We start from the raw sequence: 26184 nt of genomic DNA on the forward strand, positions 1-26184 counted from the left end.
CTAAAATCAATTATTTTATACTTTTACATACCCCTGCAGTGTAACCGAATAATAGAGCAAAAACTGGGAAACACGTTCCTTGTGTAAAGGCAGCAATAGCACCAATCACCAAGTATAACCATTCTGGAGCATTCAATTTCAATATCTCCCAATCACTAATAGGTTTGATTTCCTAAGATATTAAAAATAATTTTAGTATAAATAGATTTTTTTTATCAATTGCTTTGTAACAGAACTTACTTCATCATCATCCTCATACTTTTCTTCTTCAGCTTGATATTCAGAATTGTAAACAAAGTTTTGTAGACCGGTTGATACTACTGACGATATAGAACCACGTGGAGTCATCCATTCGTGAGAATCTGGAAATTTAACCGTATTAGAGTATACTGCTTATCCTGTTGGAAAGTGCTTTACGATTTTATAAATTAAAATTGATTAATTTTACCTCTTTTAACGGAATGATGTCTTATAATTCTTCTGTTAGATTTCCTCTTAACATCCAGGCGTGGGGCAAGGGCAATTTCACCATCTTCACCTTCTCCATCTGCTTCTTCTGGTAAAGTCTCAATAACATCAGGTTCCTTATTTTCCTTGCCGGTAGTAACAAGTTTATAGTAGAAACCTAAAAAATACCAAGTATTCTAAATAATTCACAAAAATGCGATAATAACACTATTTATATTTTCTTTATAATGTTAACCTTTAGCCTTCATCAGTTCATCGTGTTTTCCTTGTTCTACAATTACTCCTTGGTCCATGCAAACGATTCTATCAGCATTGACTATCGTTGATAGCCTGAAAACAAAAATAAGTAAAAAAACGACTTCTGACTGTTTATCATTATCAAAGTTTTCTTGGATATTGAAACGAACCTGTGAGATACTGTGACGGTGGTGCGACCTTCACTTGCCCGATCAAGAGCAGCTTGCACTTGTCTTTCTGAATTAGGGTCTAGAGCTGATGTTGCCTCGTCTAAAAGTAAAATAGCTGGCTCTCTTAATAATGATCGAGCTATAGCTATACGTTGTTTCTGACCGCCAGAAAGAGACGCTCCACGTTCGCCTATTACTGTGTCATAACCCTAAAATTTAAAATCATTTTAATATTAAATGTCTGTTTATATAAAACAGTATACATTACTCGGTAGATTTGTTTTATATGTAAACTAGCGACCCGCCCCGGCTTCGCACGGGTGCAATGCTGATACTAAATACACTACAGAAAAACTTTTAACGTTGTATAAAAACATAGCGGCCCGGCCGGCCGGTACCGCCGCAAACGGTACGCCCCGCAATTTTTAAATCTGTAATATCTTCGAAAATATTCACTTAAATCATACGGTGTAAAGGGCCATATAGATCTATATTAAATGAACAATGTATTCAAGGTATTTAATTGGTTAAGGATTAATGCTGTATTGGTTAAAATCGCTTCGAAAATTAGCCATTATTTGTCGTAAAAAGTAAATGACAAAAGAAGTTATTGTGGGTTATCCATAAGAGATAGACATATGCCATCGCGGACTTTTCTGTAGACCTTTTCAATGTGTACAATACTTAGTACATTATTTTGATAAAACTCGTAGGGTTCAGCCTGCGTTTGCAATGTAAGCGGATAAAACGTAATTATTTACGACATTACATTAGAAACCTCAAAAATAACAGTACTTCTCCACTATTTAATGGATGTTATTATACATATAAACCTTCCTCTTGAATCACTCTATCTATTAAAAAAAACCGCATCAAAATCCGTTGCGTAGTTTCAAAGATTTAAGCGTACAAAGGGACATAGGGACATAGGGAAATAGGGACAGAGAATGCGACTTTGTTTTATACTATGTAGTGATTACTCGGTAGATTTGTTTTATATGTAAATACGTTCTGTAATTACTTACGTTAGATAGATTTGATATAAACTCGTGTGCAAATGCAATTTCTGCAACTCTTTGAACTTCTTCCCGGGTCGCACCTGGACAGCCTATAGCAATGTTATCGAAAACTGAACCACGGAACAAAACTGGCTCTTGACCCACCACACCTAAAAATATATATTTCGTTCGTTATGTACATCTTAAAGGTTTTAATCAAATGTATTTTTATATTTTCCTACCTAAAGAAGACCTTAGCCATCCCAGATTAAGATTTTTTACGTTTTTGCCATCAATTTTTACGACTCCAAGATGAGGATCATATAGCCTTTGTAGTAACTGCAAAATTGTAGATTTTCCACATCCTGATGATCCAACAAGGGCCACACACTCTCCAGCCTTAATTTGGAGAGAGAATCCTTGCAGAACTTTAACGTTAGGTCGAGATGGATAGCTGAAGTGGATATCTTCTAAAGATATATCTCCTATAACTCTTCTTGGTGATATTCCTTCTTCTGCCATTCCGTCAATTAGTGGTTCTCTGTCTAAAAGTTTGAAAACACTGGCAGCAGCTCCACGTGCGTTTGCGAATACCTCTACATGAGGGACGCAGAGAGTTATGCACTGAGTCGCCATGTAAACCGTGAAAAGGATCTGAAAAATATGGCATAGATATAGTCGTCACTTCAGCCGTGGGACGCCCACTCCTGGACAAAGGCCTCCCTCAAGGATATAGTAGGGACAAAGAAATATTAAGCAATCATATTTTAAAATATATGCTCACATTGAAAACGTCACCAACGAGATATTCCTTTTCATCAGTGGGTTTGTTGATATCCCGGAGAATTAGCCTAGTGCCGTAAGTCAGACCGATAGCGTTCAGAGAGTACGTTAAGACCCAGTTAAAGCCGGTTCCGAGCCCCGTGTAAAAACCACGCTTTCGTCCATATTTTTCAGCTGGCTCTAATAGTTTACGATATCTGCAATACAGAAGTAAATTCTTATAAAGAGGTAGCTGGACAAAAATAAACCTAAAACATATCTATTAATATCTATCGTAAATTAAAAGTTAAACCACTGACACACAATAAAATAAAAATGTGATGTTATTAATAAAATGACGAAACAATATTTAATTAACTACGTCTATCGTAATTGTTTCACAGAAAGGTTGTATAACATGATCTCAGTAAATAGTGATAAGGAAAGCCATGTGTATTTTGTGTATTTAGTAAGATAAAAGAAGTAATGGCTTTAGATGAGACAGGCGTGGAATTAATCTGCCAACATTTGCAATTCGCATATTTACCAATTATAAGATAAACGTTTGAAGAAACCAACAACCTTTTAATACGAAACTATAATAAGGAACAAGCAATTTTTGTTAGAGAATTAAGTGAACACTTTGTTATTAAATTTATTCATTAATTGGGTACCTTTCTACTTCTGCATCTTCTCCTCCAAAAGCGATTATTGTTCTAACTGACTTTAAAACTTCTTCGGCTTGTTTACCAGCTTGGCTGTAACACCCCATTTCCCTCGTTGATGATCTCGTTTGATACTAAAATATGAAATATAAGTAGTTATGTTTTCATTCCTTATATATTTATACTAGCTGCTCCGCGCGGTTTCATCCCCGTGACTCCACCACTGTTGGTCGTAGCGTGATGATAATTATATAGCTTATAATCTTCCTCGATAAATGGGCTATCTAACACCGAAAGAGTTTTTCAAATCGGACCAGTAGTTCCCGAGATAAGCGCGTTCAAACAAACAAACAAACTCTACATCTTTATAATATTAGTATTGATTTCACTAGAAATATTGGATCAACTGTACTAAGTGCACGAGTGCGAAGTATTTTCGGAATTTAATAAAAAAGGTTTACATTTGTATTCAAGATCGATTTAAAATTAATATAATGAACCACTCATTAAGTCTATAAGATAGGTACTAACGTTTGATAATAAGATAGACGCAGCTAAAGAAAAGGGTACAACAGTGATGCAAGCAAGAGTAAGCTCCCAGCCTTGTGGAAAAGCCTGGCACAGACAGATTATAGCCGTACCAACAAGATTAGCAACAACTCCAATCTTCTCTCCCATACCCTCTTTTAGCTTCATCATGTTTCTGAAAATATAATTCGTTAAGATAACGATATCTATATGACAACAATAACTACGTTAAAAACAACCGACTTTTTATAAATTAATAATTTTTAGTGTACATATTTTTATTCAACACGAATCAAACGAGCCCAAACTCGATAGAGCTGAGGCTCGATTCCATCATCAAATCAGCTCTATGTCATGATAATGTTTCATCGCTATCCAATTTATATGTGTACGTACCTATACAAAATTTCAGCTCAATCAGTTACCGGCAAGTGAATCAAAGTTACTTGCTACATTTCAATTAAGTCATCGAGATCATACAAAAATGCTCATAAAATAAAAACTACTAACATTTTTATGGGACCAATTCTACACCATTCCGCATCAAACAAAAAAGAATCACGTAGATTGGTTCAGATACCTCGGAGTAATCGGTGTACATACATAAAAAAAACATACCGGCCGAATTGATAACCTTCTCCTTTTTTTTGAGGTCGTTTAAAAATATGAAAGATATGAAGGTAATGCAAAAAAGTGACAAAGTTAAATTAACGCTAAAGATAAAGAGCTGAAATCGTTACAGTTTGAGATATAAATATAATGAATAATGTACTGCAGTTATTTTTAAATTATATTTTTTTTAGTTTTATAATTTTAAAATATCTGAAAACTTTTCAATGATAGAGCGTTCAGGGATCTCCACGGCACGCGGGTTCAATTCCTGCCTTAAGATAGAATTTTCTATTTTGAATAATAAGTAGTGATTTATAGTGAAATGGATTATTTCTAAACTCACTCAGACATCTTGGAAGCCAAATTGAACTCTGTATCTGTGTCGAACCATGTCATATCCTGCCGCAAGACGCACTCAAGGAACATGAGACGAATTCTTGTAATCTAAAAACAATTTTGATTTTAATTTCAAATTGTTATCAATAGAAAGGTTAGAAAAGAAGCTCGATAACGGTGCTTGTTTTTTTGTTTTTTAAGCTATTGCATAGCTTCCATCGCGGGCCTTGAGCACGGGGACCGAACCCAGAAATTCCGTAACGAAAATACCTCACGCTCCCCACTCCAACGGGCACGGAGGTGTGGCTTGAAAGTTGAAGGCATGCAATGCTTTACCGCGGCAGTCCTCGAGTGCCACACGTCTTTTTTAGGTAGTGCATTGTTGTCAATTGACAGCGATAGGCAAAGAACCTTGTATTAATATAAAATCTATACTGAAAATTAAGTTTAAACGAAAAATGTTTTTAAAATTGGAAGTCAAATGGGGTGTAAAAACTGAAAATCGAAAATAACTGTAACTGAACGATTTGTAAGGCCATTCGCGGCTATAAAACATTCCTAGGACTGTACACCATAAACTACAAAACAGCATCATGATACTCTGAATTAAAAGCTTGGTATATATATTTACAATACACTATTACAATCACGCAATTCTTCCAATAAAATATATTTGTTTTCGTTTAAAGCATAAAGCTTGCGAACAAGAGACAAGGTCGTCAATTAAATCAATTGCTTTTGTTGACTGTTGCGCAAAATCTGTCTCTAAGTACCAATATAACGTATTAAAATTGGTTATGTAATAGAATCGAGACGCAAATCAATATAAAGAGGCACCTACTGTTAAAAATTGCGATAGGGCAATATTTTTGACATTATACCTAATATGAATCTGGCTTGTCTCATAAGTAAAAATGACTAGTTTTTTATAAACTATTTCATTGTGTATTGACATTATTCGATTACATGTGCTCTAAGCATGTGCTATTATATCACTGCATGATAACTGTCATTCAACTGTACTTAATCAGGAGATTAACTGAGTCTTTACATAAGTACCTATTTACATTTAAGATATTGAAAATACTAGGGTTTTACCAAAGTCTTCAACAGTTTTGAATACTTACTTTAAATCTACAAAACCATTTAACATTGTACAGTGAACAGTTGAACTTAACAACAGTGAATCAATTCTTGAATTATTTTTATTAGTTTTATACGTATAATTTTCACAAGTACTAAATAAAAACTAATAACCAATAACACTATGCCATACAAGTACCTGTCTCAAAGCGCTCCAACTGAGAAGCGACGTTGATATCATACACAGTATGATCGACAATATCACGGATGTGAACCCACCGATTGCCATTGACTTGCCGTCCTCAATCAAAGCTTTCATGTTCTCTTCATTGGACGCGTTTTGTCTGAATTGATGAACATTAATAAATATGACGCCTTCAATTTACTGAGCGCTGAGTAAACCATAATGGATGTACCGCGCACGTTGTATGTACTTTAGCGCTTGGATATTGTTTTATAATAAACAAATTATACAATTATTAAAAAGAAAATTATACGTGTGAAATTATACGCTAAACTTGCAGTTTCTTCTTTCTGGTTATCAAACTATACAATAATAAAAAGAAGTCTTAAAAACAAATTATAATATGAACTGAACTAGAAATCTAGATTATACCTATTGTAATATTTTAAGGTTGAAATAATTTAATGTACATATATAATTGTCTTATACATTTATACTTACAATCTCCTGCCGCCGCCAAATAGCCTCATAAGGGGTAGATAGCTCGAAAGCTGTTCCTGTTGAGATGTCCTCTCCACAAACGACGTGCTGAGCTCCCCAAAGTGCGCAAGACTGTAGCACACACCACCACCACTGAGCAGACCAGCAAGCACTCCAAATAATGAAGCTACAAGTTCGTACCATTTTGCATATCGGAACTGAAAAATGTAATATGACGTTAATGGGCATGATGCTAGGATTCCCAGTGGATATCCTCGTTTAGCTTCTTATCTATCTACTTACTTAAAAAATACAAATCTTTTTAATGTTATACGTTATCTTTATATCTGTATAACAGCGATTCTTAAAGCGAATATCATAATTCGTATGAAAGACGATGTTCTAGAAAAAGAGTCGATACTTTAGACTGTAGGTATGTTTATGCATACCTACCTAGTTACGTATTCGTAAATCATTCACATTAAAATACTAATGTTTGAGTGTATAACTATGATTATTATAGTACTATCATTTCATACAACCGAAAACAATGAGTAAAATCAAAACAAAAAGTTATAATTAAGAAAAAAACCTGCGCAAAATCATGAATTTTCTTACTTTCTTATCTCTAGTTGTGTCTGAGATTGGCTTTATTTCAGACAACAAATTGGCGTCAATGCAAGTCTCAACGATCTGTTATCACATAATTAGGAAAACATTGCAAATAGAGATAAACTTGTTACCGAGCAAACATTTCAGATTATTACTTACGATTTGTAAAAATGACACCGTAGGCTCTTTCTCAACCGCCTTTTTCTTTTTGCTGAAAGTAAATATTCAATAAATAATAGAATAATAGTATGAGTGCGTACAGAAATGAACATTATAATTTTTGCATTTTATACTTTCTACATCTTATACATAAATGGAAACGGTATACTTAAAATATATTAATAAATACTTAGATGTGTGAACATAACATCGTACACCTTAACCTACTTATATAATATTTATGATCTATATTTTGATTATATTAATAATTAATCGGACATAATTGGAAAGCCAAACGTTTCTAATATGTTTTGATTTCTGGCCAATTTTATAAACAATCGCTGAAATATACAAACCTAACATACTGTTATTATTATACATACCTACTAAGAATTTGGTTACACGATACGCACAACATTTTTTATATATTAAGCATACCTACTTACAATAGAAAACAAATATATGTATATGAATGAAAACATACACGATGCATGTTTAATTCACGAACTTATTAATACAAATGAATATTTGCGATATTAATACATCGAAATATTTCCTTTCAGTAATACTGTTTTCTTCTTATAAAAACAAGTATTTCTAGTAAAGGTTTTGCGCCATATAATGCCAAGTATTTATATGGGATATAAAGTATCAATTCCAGATTGCACTCGTTAAGATTATCTAGTTAATTGCCTATGATTATACGAGTACGTATTACACAAGACATTAGTTTGCTTTATAAGTGACACATTGGTATGAATTGTTTTTCATTGTATCATATTCAAGAGCAAGGTAAAATTACCCTGAACAAGTATTTTATTTTGATTGTTTTTGTTCAAAATAAAGTTTCATTTAGTAATAAGCTTTTCTCGAAGGGTTTTCTAATTTCTGCCTTAAGTGCATTTTTTCAATTCAATCTCAGTGGCAATATATTATAATAATAATGCATGGGTGATAGTCTGTAGGGTTGATATTTGTATTATATGTATCGTATAACTATAATCTACGTTAGATTACAAATTGTAAGGCGGAAAAACTGGGCGTTAATGTTTTTTTGAAAATATGGGTAGGAAGCGATTGAAAATGTGCTTGAAAAGTGCTTCGAATTGTTGATATTATGTCAAAACATGCTTTAAAAGCTAATTGGCTTACAGAAAGTTAGGTTCTTCTTTATTCCTTTAATAACTTATATTACTATTAATATATATTACTTTCATTGAATCATTCAAAATAGTTTAGAGTAAATATTCTTGAAAAATATTAACATTATCAGAGAAGCAAGTTCTTAAGGTACCTTATTGCACAAATAATAAGCAATGGACAATGATTAAACCATATATACACTGGTCATCAAAAAAATCGACCCACCTACACTATGTTTGCTATTTATCGATTATTTCACAAATAAGTCGTCTTAGATTGTTGTATTTTGTTGTAAGGGTCTGATAACATGCTAATCATTATGTTTGTCGAAAATTTTACTGCACTTAAAGATTCTTAACAAATTTTTATACAGAAATACTGTACAGTGTTGATTTGGCGGTTTACGGCGGGACAAATTATGCCCGTGTTCCCAGTTCAAAAATGACTTTTTTCGGGATCTCTTGTTCATAACGTTAAGTTTAATAATTGATGCTGTAGTTTTGATAAATTTTGTCTCAAAATAATGGATACTACTCTAGCTGAGGGGGCCCAAACTGTGGCTCTACTAAAACAGGGGTTATGTCAACTTGCCGTGGCTAAAAATTAAAATCTGAGCTGTTTTGCAGTTCGATGAGTTTACCAAAGGTTTCTAGAGACTGGGCAGTATCGATGAAAATATTGATCTGCAAGAAATAGGGCGGCAACTCAAAGGGACGACCCCTAGACAATGTAATCAACTCTACAAAATCGACATCTGTCTGGTGTAGATCTCTAGTGACGCCTGCGTGAAGATAAGGAGGTGGGTATAAATGACAGAACTGTTAGAAGAAGACTTTAGGAGTAGAACCTAAGACCACACAAGCCAGAAACAGGGCCACAATCAGCCACAGCTCATCGACAAACCAGACTTCAATTGACTCGAAATCACGTAAACTGGACTATAGGCCAATGGGAGTCAGTACTTTTGAGTGACAAGATGCGAATGACTTTATATGGTGCTGATAGACGTCTTTATGTCATGCGATGACCAGATGAACGATTTGTTCAGTGCTAGGTAAGAGAAACGGTCGATTAGGATGGACGCTCTGTAAAGTTCTAGAGTGGCATTTCTTTGACAAGACGCACGGAGCTTGACGATAAAAAGATGCTCATTAAATGCTGTTCAATACATTACCGAGGTTTTGGACTATCATATGGTGTAATATGCCGGCTGTAACTGCAAAAACTTTGAGTCTATGCATGATAATGCTCGGAAGCACGTAGAGCGAATCGTGATCCAGTATTTAGAAGAGGTCCGCATTAGAGTTACACTCTGGTTAGCAAAAAGTCTCGATTTTAAACCTACAGAGCACATGTGGGACAATTAAAAAATAAAGCTTAGAGCTCGTTATTCAGCCCCTACAACAATAGGAGACCTGAAAACCGCCATGAGGGAAGAATGATAACGAATTCCTCAAAAGACCATCAAAATCTTGATTATTTCTTTAAAATGGTGAACGCAGGCTATCATTCCAGAAAGAAGAGAAAGTACTGAGTATAAATTCGAAGGAAACGTGATCATAAGTTTCATGATTACAAAATAAACTGCATTTGAAATTAAATAAAGAAAAAAGCTGAAAATTGAGGATTTTGATCTTTCTTCGAAATTGACAATTTTTTTTATGATGTTAATGATTTTATGTGTTTATATTCGTGTAAATATACTTGTTTAATTAATCAGTTCAGTTTCCAAACAAATTTTTTCTTTAGTTTGTGAGAAAACCGCAATTTTCCGTAAAAATGCAGGTGGGTCGATTTTTTTGATGACCAGTGTATATATATTATTTCATAACGAGTTAAATTGTAGAAGAAATTTCATTCTTAAAATACATGCAAACATACAGGTACTTAGGTATTATTCGCGTAAATAAATTCAAAGCATAAAAAAATTATTTTACCTAATTCAGTTTACACAATTAGTTACAGTTAGGTTTCTTAGCAAATAGGTAAGAACCAAACTAACGATTATTTCATTAAAATGTATTAATGTACATTAATTATAATAAATAAATCTAAAATTTGCAAAGCCACAATTAAATCGCATAGCTCACGAGAAAAATTACACAAACAAAAGAAATAGAAACTTAACACTCACTCAGTCTTCTTCTTATATCCCATTTTGGTATATCAACGTTCCCGGGATGAAACTAATATTTCCGAAGTCCTTCTCATGAATGAGGATTCTTTATAATGAGGTTGAATTTAAGGCATCGATGTTGCGCCTCGGCGGCGAACGCATATACTATCTGCCTTTGCGATTCGTCTTTTCTATATAATACCTACTACAGCCAGGCCATATTGTGTCGCTATGTATGCGCTAATAAATAATCATCTCGTACACACACATGCGTAATTGTTCCTTACTCGGTTTGTTTGCACTATTTTATATTTCCGAGTTTAGATTGTTTTAAGGGTGATTATACATTCATTATTTACAAAAGAATTTCTAAATTAAACAATTAAATGTGTGAGAAATTTAATTTTAAATTTATTTATTTAAGTCTCTACCTATCTAGTTCTCAAATAACTGTAGTTGAGTGTGCGAAATATTAATATTTTTTTTTCAAAGTTTTACCACAGGTCAGCGCATTGTGACGGTGGGTAACGTCATTGTATTAGTTGGAATTCATGTTTGTTTCTGTTATTTGAGGCTTATATCGATAATATACAAAAAGGTAGAGTTGGAAAATTTGATTCAATACACGTTGTGTGGTGTCAGGCAATATTGTAATAATTTCCTTGCAAAATTGAAATAATTTTTTTTTTTGCGTGTTGAATATTTGTCCCTAACATTAAGATCATAATATATAAATTTTCAAATATGAGAACTAAAGAAACTCTAAACAACTTGTGTGTAGTTCACGTTAATTATTTATACTATATGAATATGATGGAAACCTAAGGATAGAAGATTGTTATTAATATTAGGCACCTTTTAATAATCCATTTCCTTGTCATCTAATAAAACTTATTATTAAAACTACAAAAGCATCGGGGTTTATTATTACAATGGTTATATTTCTATGTTTGCATGTGTAATGAGGATATAACAATTAACAATAAGGTTTTGGATCTTAAGCTTTTAAACTTAAGATTTGATATCAATTTCTGTGATGATGAATTTTCACGACGGTTGCGAATCTACATCTAAAGGTATAAATTCATTTTGTGAAAAAAAAAAATGTTCTAGGTTAGCAAACTCAATCTATAATACTGACAAATATACCAATTCATATGCCATTGTCTGTCATGGATAAATTGTAAAAAATTGTGCGCGGTCACTAAAAATGGGTTGACGGAACACAGTGGAGTTTTGTCGATAGTCTATCTGTTTTCGTCGTTTTAGCCGTGGGACATCCACTGCCAAAAAATATACACAGATTAAATGTTGGACAAAGGTTTCCCTCAGGGTTTTCCACCACGACCGGTTACTGGTGGCCTGCATCCAGCGACTCCCTGCCACTCAGACCAGATCGTCTGTCAACTTGTGGGCGGTCGTCCCACGCTTCGTCGTCCAGACGGTCCAGTACGTGGTCTCCATTCGACAACCTTTCTTCCCCAGCCCCCAACGTCCATCGGATCTGCAGGCTATGTGCCTAGCATTTCTATTTTCAGTGGGATGGTTTCCTCGAGGGCTTTGGGTATGCGTACACATTTAAGACAAATTATTTTTTAGCTATTAATAACTAGATTCCACGTGGTTACACTTAAAAAAAGGATATTTACGAAACAATTTTACAAAATGTTACGGAGATAGTTTTACTTCAAATCTTTGTTCTAGTGAGCTAATTAATTGATTACGCAATCTAGTGCAATTTATTCAGTTGAATGTATAGGTATCTACTATCTATTATATCTATGATTTTACTGATAAACTTTTAACTTATAGCAAAATGAATACATGTACCTAATTGTAGATCGATACGACGCAAATCACTACATAGTATAAAACAAAGTCGCTTTTTCTGTCCCTTTGTATGCTTAAATCTTTAAAACTACGCACCGCCCAAACCACTGGACGTATCGGGCTGAAATTTGGCATGCAGATGTTAGGACGTAGGCATCCGCTAAGAAAGGATTTCCCGAAATTCTTGCAGGAACGGGGAAAAACAAGGATGTACGTACAAAGTCGTTGGCGGAAGCTAGTTAATATATAAAGTGATTCAAGAGGAAGGTATATAATTATTAGGTTTTAGTCAAAGCGGGCGAAGCCGCGGGCGGTAAGCTATAGTTAAACAATAAATATAAATTTAGACAATTTATGGTACCTAGGTATAACTCAAAACCTTTTGTTTTTATTCAGGATTTACTTTTTTTGTTTAAGTAAAACCCATCTTTGTGTAATTCATATCTAAGTAGAAATCTTATGTCAACATTGTAAAAATTTTTTGGGTATTCCTTAGAATTATCTCACATACTTTAAGATTAACGATTGACAACAATAATTAAAATATACACAGATTCAATGGTTTTCCGTCATCCCAACTCTACATTTTTTTTTAGATGGTACATGTAACATGAATAACTTGTATCTACAGTAACTATTATCTAATCTGTGCAACTACCTACTAATTTCTCTCTATAACTTTAGAGTATAAATACTTTTTTAAAGGAGTTGGAATAGGCTATATTAATTTTCAGTATGATTAATACCATAGAAATCTAAATAACAAGACACATAGAATAGACTAGAGTAGATAATTTTTGAAACAAAAAAAAATCGCAGTCGGATGAAACCCATTAGAAAAGGAGGGGAATATGATGAAAATAAAAGGAAAAATAAATTACGGTCGATCCGAGTTCGGGAAGAGGGAGGGGGGAGCTTTTAAGAGAAAAAAATGGTCTCTCTCGATTTCCGACAAAACTACAAGTCCTACGGAAAAAAGTTCAATGGCAAAGTTGTAGGTAATAAAAAGTTCTACAACTTTTGTATTCACAATTTTTTCACATAACCTCAAAATTTAGGTGAAAAATTCAAAAAAACCAAGTTTTTGGTTTTTTATTTTTATCTACTTCAAAATTTATTTTTTTTCTACGAAATTTGGTGGAAACTTACTTTATTATATCTTAAATACACTGTAATTTATTTGATTGAAAATATTTATTTTTTCGCCCTATTTTGAATTAATACCAAAAAAACAACCTAATTTTCAATCGAAAAGTCACCCGTCAAAATATCAGCTTTTTTCAAAAACTTGGGGAGCCTTTTATTCATTGAAATCTCTACTTTCATATGGTGTAAAAAAAAATAAACACCACCATAGTAAATGTTCTCAGGAAATGCATACAAACAGTGTGAAAATGAGCTTTTACTAAATCAGGCACACTTCTCATAATATTGACATAATCATACACTATTGGTAGGTATATACGAATAGTATTATGTTACCTGTCCAGTGTCCTACAACAATTTGAATGTAAGCTCAACCAAAAGTATGAATTTACAAGCCTTACTTTAAATGGATAAATTAAAATTGCATCTAGGTATTTGATGTTAAACAATACTGTGATGCAATAACGTCTTCTATTTCTCCTGGCTTAAGGACTATTATAGTAAATAGGTACTAAATAATATTAATCGAACGGGAGAAACATTTGGTTTAAAAAATAGTAAAAAAACTTCAATAAACTTGTAGCATGAAAACAACGTTGTAAAATTCACATTCTCTTTATACCGAGCAAACAGTATTGTGATTAACTAAGCCACAATCTTGAATCTACGCAATGATCACGTAATTTGTCCATTCATGTTTTCTAAATTTTGTAATTTTTAAGTTGATTTACTAATATTAGATTTATAAAATCAATTATAATTTGGATCGTTCTGCACATTCTGATTTTTAAACCACTCATAATTTAAATAACTATTCGAGCCACTATCATACATCTGTAAAGGTTCTGATTAACTTTAAATATCTTTCACTTAAAATGTCAAATACCTACGTACGTACAAAAATGTGTACACAAAACAAAGTGTATCTATCATAGAAGACTCAATTTGTCTAATCAGCAAGTCGTTATTGCAATTCGATGCAAGTAGTTAGGTAACTTTTATTATATGCCATGTTTTAATGTATTTTATATAAAGGTTACATTTGGTTAGAAGTTATTTTGTTGCCACTAGACACGCGCGGAGGAATCATTTTGCAATAGGGCTGCATTTAGGGTGTCTAGAGCTGCCGACAGATTGTGTAAAAGTCCTTAATTTTTTGTCTTAAAACTTGCAATTTGACAATGAGTTAGTTAAATGTTGGTGTGAAAAATTCTAATAAATATGTTTTAAATAAACTGTTTTTATGTAAGCGTTCCCTACCCATGAAAACTTATACCTATTGACCACGTGGGCATACATATCTAATGTTATTATAAACATTGAAAAAAATTTCCATATCAAAGGAATGCATAAAACGTTTTACCTTCCCTGAACCTTAAAAAATATTTTCATAAATATAGATGGCGCTCATTCCTCAAAAAACCGTGTGGGACACTAGACACGATATATTTATTTAGCAACTAGCTTTCCACCCGCAGCTTCGCCCGCGCAGTCAAAGAAAAACCCGCATAGTTCCCGTTCCCGTGGGATTTCCGGGATAAAACCTTTCCTATTTCCCGGGATAAAAATCTCTTCTCGGATATCAAAATATCTTATACCAAATTTCATGCAAATTGGTTCAGTAGTTTAGGCGTGATTGAGTAACAGACAGACAGAGTTACTTTCGCATTTATAATATTAGTATGGCAGTATGGATTTATGTGACACGTCTTGTACAGAACATGCTTTAGGTACGTTTCCGGGCATTGGTATGACAGAAGACTAAAATTTCCACTTAGAAAACACAGATGGCGCCGACTTTACCTCGTAAATGACGATATAGAAATAATTAAGTCTAAGCAATATACATAATACTAATAAATAAAACCCCGTCCTTGACACTGCATATTAATTCTACAGTATGAGTTGTATACTTAAAGGATCGGATCCTTTTCTTATTTTTTGGGAGACTTGTACAATGTACCTAGGTACATGTTAATTGTTATGTTCGGGTTCCTGATAATGATGGTACTTGGTAGGTACTGGCTACTGAATAAGATATCTATTTTGGTATCCTTAATGTACAGTTCTTTGGTATAATTATTAGTACGTATAACATAATACATAAGTAATAATATATCATGTAAAATTTACATAATTTTAAAACAGCAACATTTCTTTCTATATATGTACACTAGAGGTCCGCCCCGGATTCGCCCGTGGTACATATTTCGCAATAAAAGGTAGCCTATGTCCTTTCTCGGGTATCAAAATATCACCATACCAAATTTCATGCAAATTGGTTCAGTAGTTAGGCGTGATTGAGTAACAGACAGACAGACAGAGTTACTTTCGCATTTATAATATGTATTATTATGGATTATTTCCAGCTCTTCTCTTAGTCGAAACTGCTTAACGAACCGGTGGTTAATGATAGAACTATGTTAAAACGATTCAAAAGTGCTTTTAGAAGAAGTCAAATTGAATAAATAAATGTTTGAGAGTGATAGGAGGATTGGAAATAATTTACATGAAGCAATAACAGATGGCAGCAGGTGACACTATGAGCAATCTGAATCGCGCTAAAATCTTTTTTTCTCCGATACTATATAATGCAGACGAATCAGTTTGCGATTTACTTAAATCATACGGAAGATAGTTTGTTCTATCACATTTTTTGTAGAACTTCTACATATATATAATATGTACAGTTCTTTATAATGATATCATGAGAGAATGGTCGCACAACAATTTACAATTTATTATTTAGTGTAAAATATATTATATGTAGTGTTTCGAAAAATGCTTAGGTACATACATAACATTAACACCTACAATAATATAATACATCACAATAAATAAATTAAATAAAGTTAAATCGAGTTGAATAAAAAAGAAAGTTTTGTACAATTTTATTTGTTTGTATCTAGTTAGTTAATAGTTATATCTACAATTTTATCAGCAAATTTACTTGATGTTAAAACATGCATCCAACTCAAAGAAAATGTTTTGAAAATAGGTACTTATTTGAAATTGAAACAATATGAAGGCTATGCATGTTGTATGCAACATAATAATATAAGTATGGTACAGTCTACATTGTTGAAATGATTTTGATAAACTTTACCCCCAATGCTGCAATGGGATAAAATAGGGGATTAAAGATTTATAAAACGTACTTTAAATATAAATTTTATAATGTTCACGAGGTAGAAGCTACGGGCAACGGATAGACTTTAATAAATCGCAATTTTTAAAAAGAAGATTTCGATTTAGTTCATTACAAATCATGCACAATATGTTACAGTGATATGTAGGTACCAATATAGTTGCTCATAATTATAAACTTAAAAACACATTTATACATACATATTATATATATTATATCAAATAATCGCTCGCTTTTGCGTCTGCTTTATCTGGGTTACCTAAGTAGGGATAAAATATACTAACAACAAATGTTTATGATTGAATATATTATGTTATTTTGAATATGTTATGTTAAGTAATCTATGCCTAACTCATATTCAATTATGCTATATTTTAAATTTAATTTTCATGAAATGCTTACCAAATATTATTTAAAGTATGAAGATCTCGTTATCGTTTGTGTAGCTTTTAGGAATGCTAGAATATGAATATTATGTTTTTATTATTGTGTTCATTGATATTGATGATGATTGATACCGATTGATTGAGTCTTCAGCAATAATAAAAATATAGAAACAGTTTATATATACTTGTCACTCATTTCAATGACAAGATGTATCATGGATGGTAGGTATTTCATACTAACTGCGCTCCGCGGTTTTACCCGCGTGGCTCTACTTCTGTTGATCTTAGCGTGATGATATATATAGGTATATGTAGCCTTAAGCCTTCCTCAATAAATGAGCTATCTAACACGGAAAGAATTTTCCAAATCGGACCAGTAGTTCCTGAGATTAGCGCGTTCAATCAAAGAAACTCTTGAACTTTATAATATTAGTATCTAGATTTAAGTGGATTGTAATTTGTAGGTACCTTTATACTGCAGTATATTGACTTGACTCAAACGGGGATAGAAAAATCAAGAATAGAAACGTAATTATTTGAGTTGCTAAACCCATATTTTACTTTACCTACTCTTACTGCAGTGGCCGTATTATGACCGCTTATTTCCAGACAGTTTACTGACTGGCAAATTCATATTTTATTGATCGCAATAACTAGCAATGCCAATGGTTAATTATGATATTACTTACTATTAAAATAAACACTCATACAACATCAACACATACACACACACATATACACGCACGCATACACACATGCATATATACACACACTTAATACTTAAAATGGCAAGTAAAGTTTGAAATATTTTTTATGTAATACGATGAAAGAGATTGAGCCTCACAACACAGGGGATCCTAGTGTGGGGTTCAATGCAGCATATGTAACTATGTACATATTATGTAACATTTTTTGAAACTAATAAAGAAATTTTTCATTTTCATATAGAGGTAATATCTATAGGCAGTAAGATTATAAAATAAATACGTATTAATAATCAGCCCGAATCTATTGAAGTATAAAGAGTAACTATATGTACTCAAACAGAATCAAACTATCTAACCTTAGTTTTCAAACAATTACCTTATAGTTATAATTGTTTAAAGAGAATAAAATAATAGTAGATTATGCTTGGACTTTGGAGCTACAAAATTGTGCATCGATTTGTTTGGTACGAGTACTTTCAGGATGACGTAACATCATTAATGTAGATCAACAAGTAAGTTATATCTTTATTTATCACTGAGTTTGCTTTTCACACGAAACTCAAAATGTTGGCGATGACTTAAAAATATTTTCAAATGACGACTTGTCGAGTTAATATATATTTTGGGACGCGTTTATTTTATTAATCCTACCTTCAATTTACAGAGACATCAAATCTTTTTAATTCTTATTCAATTACCTACCCGGGAACAACAGTGATTTTGAAATAATTCTTAATTAATTTCTACAAATTAATTTTCCTTTCTACAAATTATATAATTTTCAGAAACAACGAAAGAAAAGAAATGGTCCACATAATGACACGATGAAATGGCTGTTCGAATAAAATTATTAGGGATGTAACGATACATGATTTTGCCGATACGATACCGATACCGATATTTGTAGTAATGTATCGGCGATACCGATACCGATACCGATATCGATGGCTTGGTAGAAAAATAAATAGTGAATTATGCATAAAAAGTTACCAACATTTAACAGAGACAACTGTTAATCGTATTCTTTTAAATAAAAATGCCAAATCAAAAAACAACAAAACCATTTATTTTAGTATTATTATTTTACGAAGTCAGTTAAACTTTAAGTAATACACATACAATCAGTACCTAATAAAAGTTTACTATTGGTAGAGTTTTTTCTGAAAACAAAGTACGCACGCGCGGGCGGCCTCCCGCATCGTTCATTGGGCGCGGGTTTTTGAATTATTTAATATCAAAAAAATTGGTTGTTTGTAAAGTAGGTTTACGATCGAGATGTTTACGTTATAACATAATGCAGTGGCAGCGCTCGAGATGAAACGGGAGATCGGTTCGTCTCTCTCTCGTTATACCTGCGATCGCGCTCGTGAGGTTTTGGTGTGACACAAGTTTATGAACATGTCACCCGACTAAAACGATTTTAAAAACGTTATCACGTTAAAAATTAAAAATAATTTGGAAAATCCAAAAATGCACGCCTCATAATTTTTTTTTAATAATTATTTATTAATTATTATTTTTGTTTATTTAATAACAGTTAAACCACATCGAATCAGACCCTGAAAAATGAAAGGGTTCTATTCCTGAGCATACTCAAGCGTAAGAGAAAAGACTCGATTAGTAAAGTATTTCGGTCGCTATCGTGTTAACAAGAAAATCCTCCGCACATACAGATTACAGACACACGGACGTCCAAGACAGAACTTTTTTAAACTGTTTTTTAACTAGTTTAAATAACAAAAATGACATCAAAAATATCATGAATGTTAAAAATAGTGTTTTTACTTAATATGTGTGTGTATTTATTATCTTACAAGTGCAATGTATGATACATAAAGACATTTTAAGTTTGAAAAATCAGATGTTTTGCGCGAAGTGACAGGAGTACCCACCTCAACGCTTCGCTTATGAGGCGTTCAATTAAAAATTATTTATTTCTTTCCTTTACATAAACAAATTTGTGATTGGAACACTCCTAGTAAGCAAATAAAATGTTTGTGTCAGGAGGTTCCGCTCTTCCTTAACACTATTATAGAAACAGAAATAAAACAATATGAATGAATACAATGCAAAAACATAAAAGAAAAGAAAGAATTTAATAAAAAAATATCGGTATCGGTTGATTTATTATCGGCGATACCGATATATCGGCTTGCCGATATATCGGCCGATATATCGGTATCGGTATCGGTATCGTTACATCCCTAAAAATTATTATTATCAATGTCACACAAACGATAAGAACCTTGAATACTTTATTATAAGCAATAGCGTCAATGAGGTCTTGTTTATTTCCTAATCGAAATGAAGCTGTGCCGCGCCATGTGATTATAATTTATATGACAAAATTTATAGTTGTATAGACTGTATCTACACTAATAGTTTAAAGAGGAAATATTTGATTGTTTGTTTGAATTGAATAGGCTCCGAAACAACTGGACCGATTTAAAGAATTATTTTACCATTAGAATCCCTGATGAACATTGGCTATATTTAATGACGTTTTTATCCCGGATTAACCTGGGCGGAGCGGATAATATAACATACCCAGAGAGCAAATGGAAAACCTTCTATGATATAATTATTGTATGTTATCATAGGAGGTAGATAATATGATACCACGACAAATTGAGGTATGATTCATTATAGGTACGTCGTTTTAAGATTTCAGTATTTAAAATAAAAAGGTGAGAGAAAATAATGTCTATAAATTTAAACGAAATGTGAAATAATTTTCAAACTAGGACAGGATAAAACTGTAATTCAAGCCTTTTAGTCAAGGGTTATAAAAGTAATGAAATTTTCAATTGGTTGTGGTTTTCCGTTGAACAATATTATAATGATGTCGGTAAGTATATTTTATGAATCGTATTAAAATTTATATTTAATTGATTGAGCAAATAAAATGGTTTATTTAAGTAAATTAATGTTATTAATTTACGTAATAATATTAATAAATAAATGAATTATTAACTAAACGCGTGCCGAAATTACAAATATTACCTACAATCTAACAATATGTAATTATCGGTATTTCCTTGTTAGTGTAGACAAGATATGAACTAAAACTTTTACAATCCCTTTATGGAATAATTATTAAATAAGTTTATCTTAGATTTGCACGTCTTTATCATTTATATGATGATTAAGGAAGATGATACGACTGCGACTTTTTCATCGATACTAAATTGGACTAAATTTTTCTGAGCAATTCTTGTAGTTAATCGTAACGTTTTTTTTTTACGTTCACTGTCTCTTTATTTGTTATATCTATACAACTTAAAAATAAAGTTTTTAATTTAATTTAACGCGCTAAGTTCAGATACTTTTGGATCCAATTGAATTATTGAGTTGAATAATAAATTTTTGATGAAGATTATATAACATCAGGCAGCAGGTTATGGCCAATAATACCTACCTCAAATTAATGCGATAAGGGGCACAGCTGATTTGGATGAAATTTATTTTTCAGTTTCCAATCCGACTTTTTGTAGAACATTCAAATATTAAATGACAGATTCCTTTCAATTTCAATGTAAATTATATTTTTAGAAGTTGCATGAACTCTACACTTAGTAAAAATTCATATTATTTTGTAGGTGGCCATTTAAATTAAATATATATGAAAGCAGAGGAAGAAAGTTAGCGGTTCTCTGAAAAAAACATAGTTTATTTATCTTTAAAACATAAAATAATTCGATAACAAAAACGTGACAAGACACCTAAAACAAGGTCTTACCTAATTATATGTGCGACGAAAAACAGAAATGTCCAAATAATATAAGCAACCTATAAAACACAGTCATCCGCCATGAGATATCATTTGGGAAGTCATATACAATTATGAAATTGTGTTTCTATTAGGTACCTACTGAAATAGTACGGAATTACCTGCATGCCTTTGATATTATCCATTTTATACAGAACTATATTATAAAAAGGTCACTTTTTCGAGTGTATGAGGTTGTAGAGGGATATCTAAGGATCTACTGAAGCCGTTTGTAAGTATCAGATTAAATTTTTATCCCAGATCGCCGACAATGCCGGACCAAGTGGCACTGATTACTAAATATGTAGTTTCAAGCTCTTACTATTTAAATACAATAAATGAAATTTGAATTTGAAATTATTAAAACTTTAATAAAAATCCTGTGAAGATAATGACTGCGAGGATCGTGTAACCGTAGGACAGGACAGAATAAAAAAGATATCCATTTCTATACAATGATTGATTAACTACTAGATAAAACAATAGATATGGCACAATAACGCTACATCAAGTACACATTGTTTGATTATAGATAGATACATCTGATGAGAAATTCATGCAACTTATAAATAACAATTATAGGTAATAGAAATATCTAAATATCTTCTGCATATTCTATTATAGAAATTCAAATTATAGGTAGATATGAGAAGCATACCTAAGTACAAATTGGTAGGTAAAGTCCTAATAGAAAAAATAAATTATTGTTTCCAAGTGTGGTCTGTGATTTTAAGAGGTACCCATATATTTTATAAATATGTTGATCTAATACTGGTAGAGAAATATTTTAACTGAATTCAGATTACGACGTAAGTTCATAATTTGTGATTTTTCCTAGGTTCTCTACCTTTCTTTATATGATGAGTTCTGTTTACCATCAATTGAGGCTATCAGAAATTAACAAATAAAGGTTATATTATGTTAAAAGAGTGTCAAATGTTGAATAAGTTGAATTATAGTAATTATTAAATAGGCAACATTAAATCGTCCATCCCATTGTCAGAAACCTAGACACAAGCGGCGCGGCGCGCATCGGGCGCACTGCCGGCGTGCATAGGCTATTGGCTATTTATTTTTAATTTAATTGGCTATTTAAGTTCTTTCATGCAAAATGTAGAAGAAGGACGTGGTGCAAAACAGATTGAAGAGGCACGCCCGCGCCTGCGCCGCTTGTGTTTGACCCGCGCCTAAAATAAAATAAACATGGCGGGGAATTTTTGAATAGACTCTATATCTAAAACCAAATAGAATAATGTTCGTACGGCGTACCGCAACTTTTGTTGATTTTGGTGTTACTTAAAATTCGCATATTAATCGTGATTGTGCTTTTTTTGTAAAATTGCCGTAATTTTACATTCGTAAAATAAAATGCGCACTAGTAGGTAAGCATTGTCTAAATTGAGATACTTTTAAAGATTGCGATTATTTCTGGGAATTTTGATTATTATTATTATCATTGATATATGTAAGTAGATACATATTATGCTATGAAAAGCGGATATAATTTACACGATGTAAACAATTTGTACACAATTTATATTAATATACTAGTTATTTTAAAATGATTTTGTCTTATATTCAACAGTGTACTATTTTTATAAAAATGAGTTTAAAATTTTAGAAGAAAGAGCAAGAATAAAAATGATAAATGCGCAGACGAGTTGGCCAGTCAGTTATTCAATAGGTTGGATATTTTTTTTTACTAAAATATACCTAATAGACATATTGTATCTACTCATTGTGATGTGGATACGTTAATTGTGTTAAAAATCAAAATTTAATGATACAGTGAAATAAAATGTGGGATAAGATAAATTGTTTCGCCTACAACAAATGTTTTTTTTAATTTCACATGACCTACAAACTGCCGTCTTTTCATTGACAGGCGCTTTTTTTTAATGAATGCTTTCGGAGTATTATTACCGAAATAGTAAATATAAACACATTCATAATTACCATCGCAATTATAACATCAGCAGAAAAATCGATATTCAAAGTCTACTCGGACGAGGTATCAGGTAACTTAGAGAATAAAATTCGTAAATAGTTCTTTTAGAGGTAGGTATCTATTATTTCTACCATACGAATCTTTTAAGCACTAAGAGAATAGTCTGTTTAAGAATGTATATTAAAGTATAGTAAGTCATAAGTAAATTATTAAAAGGTTCTAAAATGTACTTGTACCTTAACGTCCCAAAGAATTTGTATGTCCGACTGTTTAGCTGGCAACGATAAACCAATGATAGCTTTTGTTTGTTTCAACAAAGAGAAGAAGAATAAGACATACCTACTACTAATTACTTTTCAAGGTAAATTTTTATAAATATATACCTACTTAGCACACTGTACATTAAAACTTTGATTGTTCTTAAAGACTTTGCAAAATCCAAATTAAATGGATGGAGTTTCGGTACTTCAAATGTACATTTATACACAATATTATAAAACGTACTATGTGTCTATGTAAGCAAACGTACTATGTAAGGTTGCCTGGAAGATATCGCTAAAAAGCGATAAGGACGCCTATTTGTACCGCTCCAGTGTATATAATTATTGTTTGATTTTGTTATGTTTTGTGTGTGCAAATAAAGTGTTTTTTATTTATTTATTTTATATGTATAACAAACAAACAAACAAAAATACTTTATTGTGCACCACAGAGAAAAGTACAAATAAGGACAAAATACATTACTTAATAAAAGAGCACAACAGGCGGTCTTATCGCTCAGACAGCGATCTCTTCCAGACAACCTGGTGGACAAGGAGACGCAGTGCAAAAGTAATTAAAAACAGGGCAAAGTGCACTAAGAACAGAAAAATAAAATAAAATAAATAAATTAAAAATAAATAAAAATACATATTATATAAATAGATAATAATATAAGCTTATAAATATACATAAACATACACATATATAACTACATAAATAGATACAAACATATACATATATTATAATAGGAAAAAAAACATACATATATATTTACACATACATAAAATAGAAAACGCACACCAACACAATTGACTAATAAAATAAACAATAAAATTACCGACTAATTGGATAAATAAAATTGCTTCAGTAAGTTTTTGAACGTAGATAGAGATTGAGCTGCTCTTATGTCTAAGGGTAAAGCATTCCAAAGTCTAATGGCACGCACAGTGAACGAAGAGTTATAAACATGATTAACATGCGGTGGCATTGCTAGACGGTGTTTATTAGAGGAACGCGTCGGGTTGACGTTAGACACAAGGAACTCAAATCTCTCTTTTAAGTATAGCGGAGTTCTCGGATCAAACAGAACACAGTACAGGAGGTGAAGGATATGAGTATTTCGGCGAAGACGGATGGGAAGCCATTTGAGCTATATGTATAATTATCTATTAAATCTGAAAGTTATGCTTTAAAAGATATATACATAGTTAAATTTCATGACCTTTTACCAGGGTTTGATCGCGAATGCAACCGTTAGATAATAAAGAGGAAAGATTTTATATAACTTTTTTTGATGTTTCTCAAAATCTACTAAACCGATATAAAAATCTACTAAATTCCACCATGAGAAAGCTACCTCTTACGGTGCATTTCCATCAAACGAACGAATGCTCATTCTAAACCTCTGTCAAATTCTTTTAGTGTAAACACCATTGTTCGTGCGTTCCAAATGATATACAATGTTCTAATACTGACTAACACTCAATACCAGTTTTCGTTTACACTAAAATATCACATAAGAATGCTCTTGCTCTAGCGTCTAGCTCTATGTTCGTTTGATGTAAAAGCACCGTTGACTTAGAAAACATCCTGCTATAAGTCCTTCTTATATTATACACATGAAAGTTTATAACTATGTATAATGTACCTATGGACGTATGTTTGTTACAGTTTCATGCGAAAACCACTGAACTGATTTTAATGATACTTGAAAGTATCTATTGCTTAGGTGCTAGAATAACAAAGCTATAGAGATACATACTTGTTTTTGCCCGCGGGTTCGTCCACAAGACTCCGTGTCCGCGTGGCACAACTAGGGGGACCAGACCAGGATGGTAAATAATTATGTAATTATTTACCATCCTGGGTCATCTTGCAGCCAGAATAATCGGTCGGTACTTACCCCATATTAGAAACTAGCTTCCGCCCGAAGCTTTGCCCGCTTTGTCCAAACTCTAAAAAATTGTATACTAAAATCTTCCTCTTGAATCAGTCTATCAAAGAAAAAACTTCATCAAAATCCATTAAGTAGTTTTAAAGATATATACAAAGATAGACACGGGAAGCGACTTTATACTAGGTATGTAGTGATGTAAATATGGCAGCAAATTACTACAAAAAAATATACCTACTTATTATTTTTTAATATAAAAATATGTTTCTTGTTTATTTGTTTACATTATACATTTATTTTGGTATCGCATAAATATTAGAATTTAGAACATCAAAATGACTATTTATCACTTTCAGTTAATTAAATATTTGGTTTATTTGCAATATTAATTATTTTAGTCTATTTTATTAGCATGACTAGTCACTGAGTATTTTATTAATGATTGAAATGTAATGAAATTATTTGCTAGTTTATGCAAGCTGTTAATTTATTATTTCGTAATTATCACAATTCAACATTTACCGAAAATATTGGTATAGGTA

The 26184-nt window shown here is 32.1% G+C and overlaps 1 protein-coding gene across 1 annotated transcript in view; it reads right to left on the bottom strand.

Moving 5' to 3' along the window:
* Positions 1 to 10772, bottom strand: part of LOC149911280 (multidrug resistance protein homolog 49-like) — a 16172-nt gene extending 5400 nt beyond the window's left edge. The window contains exons 1-15 of the mRNA XM_090104739.1: positions 10572 to 10772; positions 7295 to 7346; positions 6545 to 6741; positions 6059 to 6203; positions 4784 to 4884; positions 3832 to 4003; positions 3310 to 3434; positions 2658 to 2853; positions 2116 to 2527; positions 1901 to 2043; positions 876 to 1084; positions 704 to 798; positions 449 to 625; positions 241 to 362; positions 32 to 172 (exon numbers count right to left, since the gene is read on the bottom strand). Coding sequence (XP_089960865.1) covers positions 32 to 172; positions 241 to 362; positions 449 to 625; positions 704 to 798; positions 876 to 1084; positions 1901 to 2043; positions 2116 to 2527; positions 2658 to 2853; positions 3310 to 3434; positions 3832 to 4003; positions 4784 to 4884; positions 6059 to 6203; positions 6545 to 6741; positions 7295 to 7346; positions 10572 to 10594 — 2310 coding nt within the window. The 5' untranslated portion in view covers positions 10595 to 10772. The remainder of the gene's footprint in view (positions 1 to 31; positions 173 to 240; positions 363 to 448; positions 626 to 703; positions 799 to 875; positions 1085 to 1900; positions 2044 to 2115; positions 2528 to 2657; positions 2854 to 3309; positions 3435 to 3831; positions 4004 to 4783; positions 4885 to 6058; positions 6204 to 6544; positions 6742 to 7294; positions 7347 to 10571) is intronic.
* Positions 10773 to 26184: the final 15412 nt, after the last annotated feature.

This window comes from Colias eurytheme, chromosome 1 (genome assembly GCF_061535395.1).
Source record: "Colias eurytheme isolate Ceu_HAF_F1 chromosome 1, ilColEury1 Martin Lab GWU primary, whole genome shotgun sequence".
NCBI classification, from domain to species: Eukaryota; Metazoa; Arthropoda; class Insecta; order Lepidoptera; family Pieridae; genus Colias; species Colias eurytheme.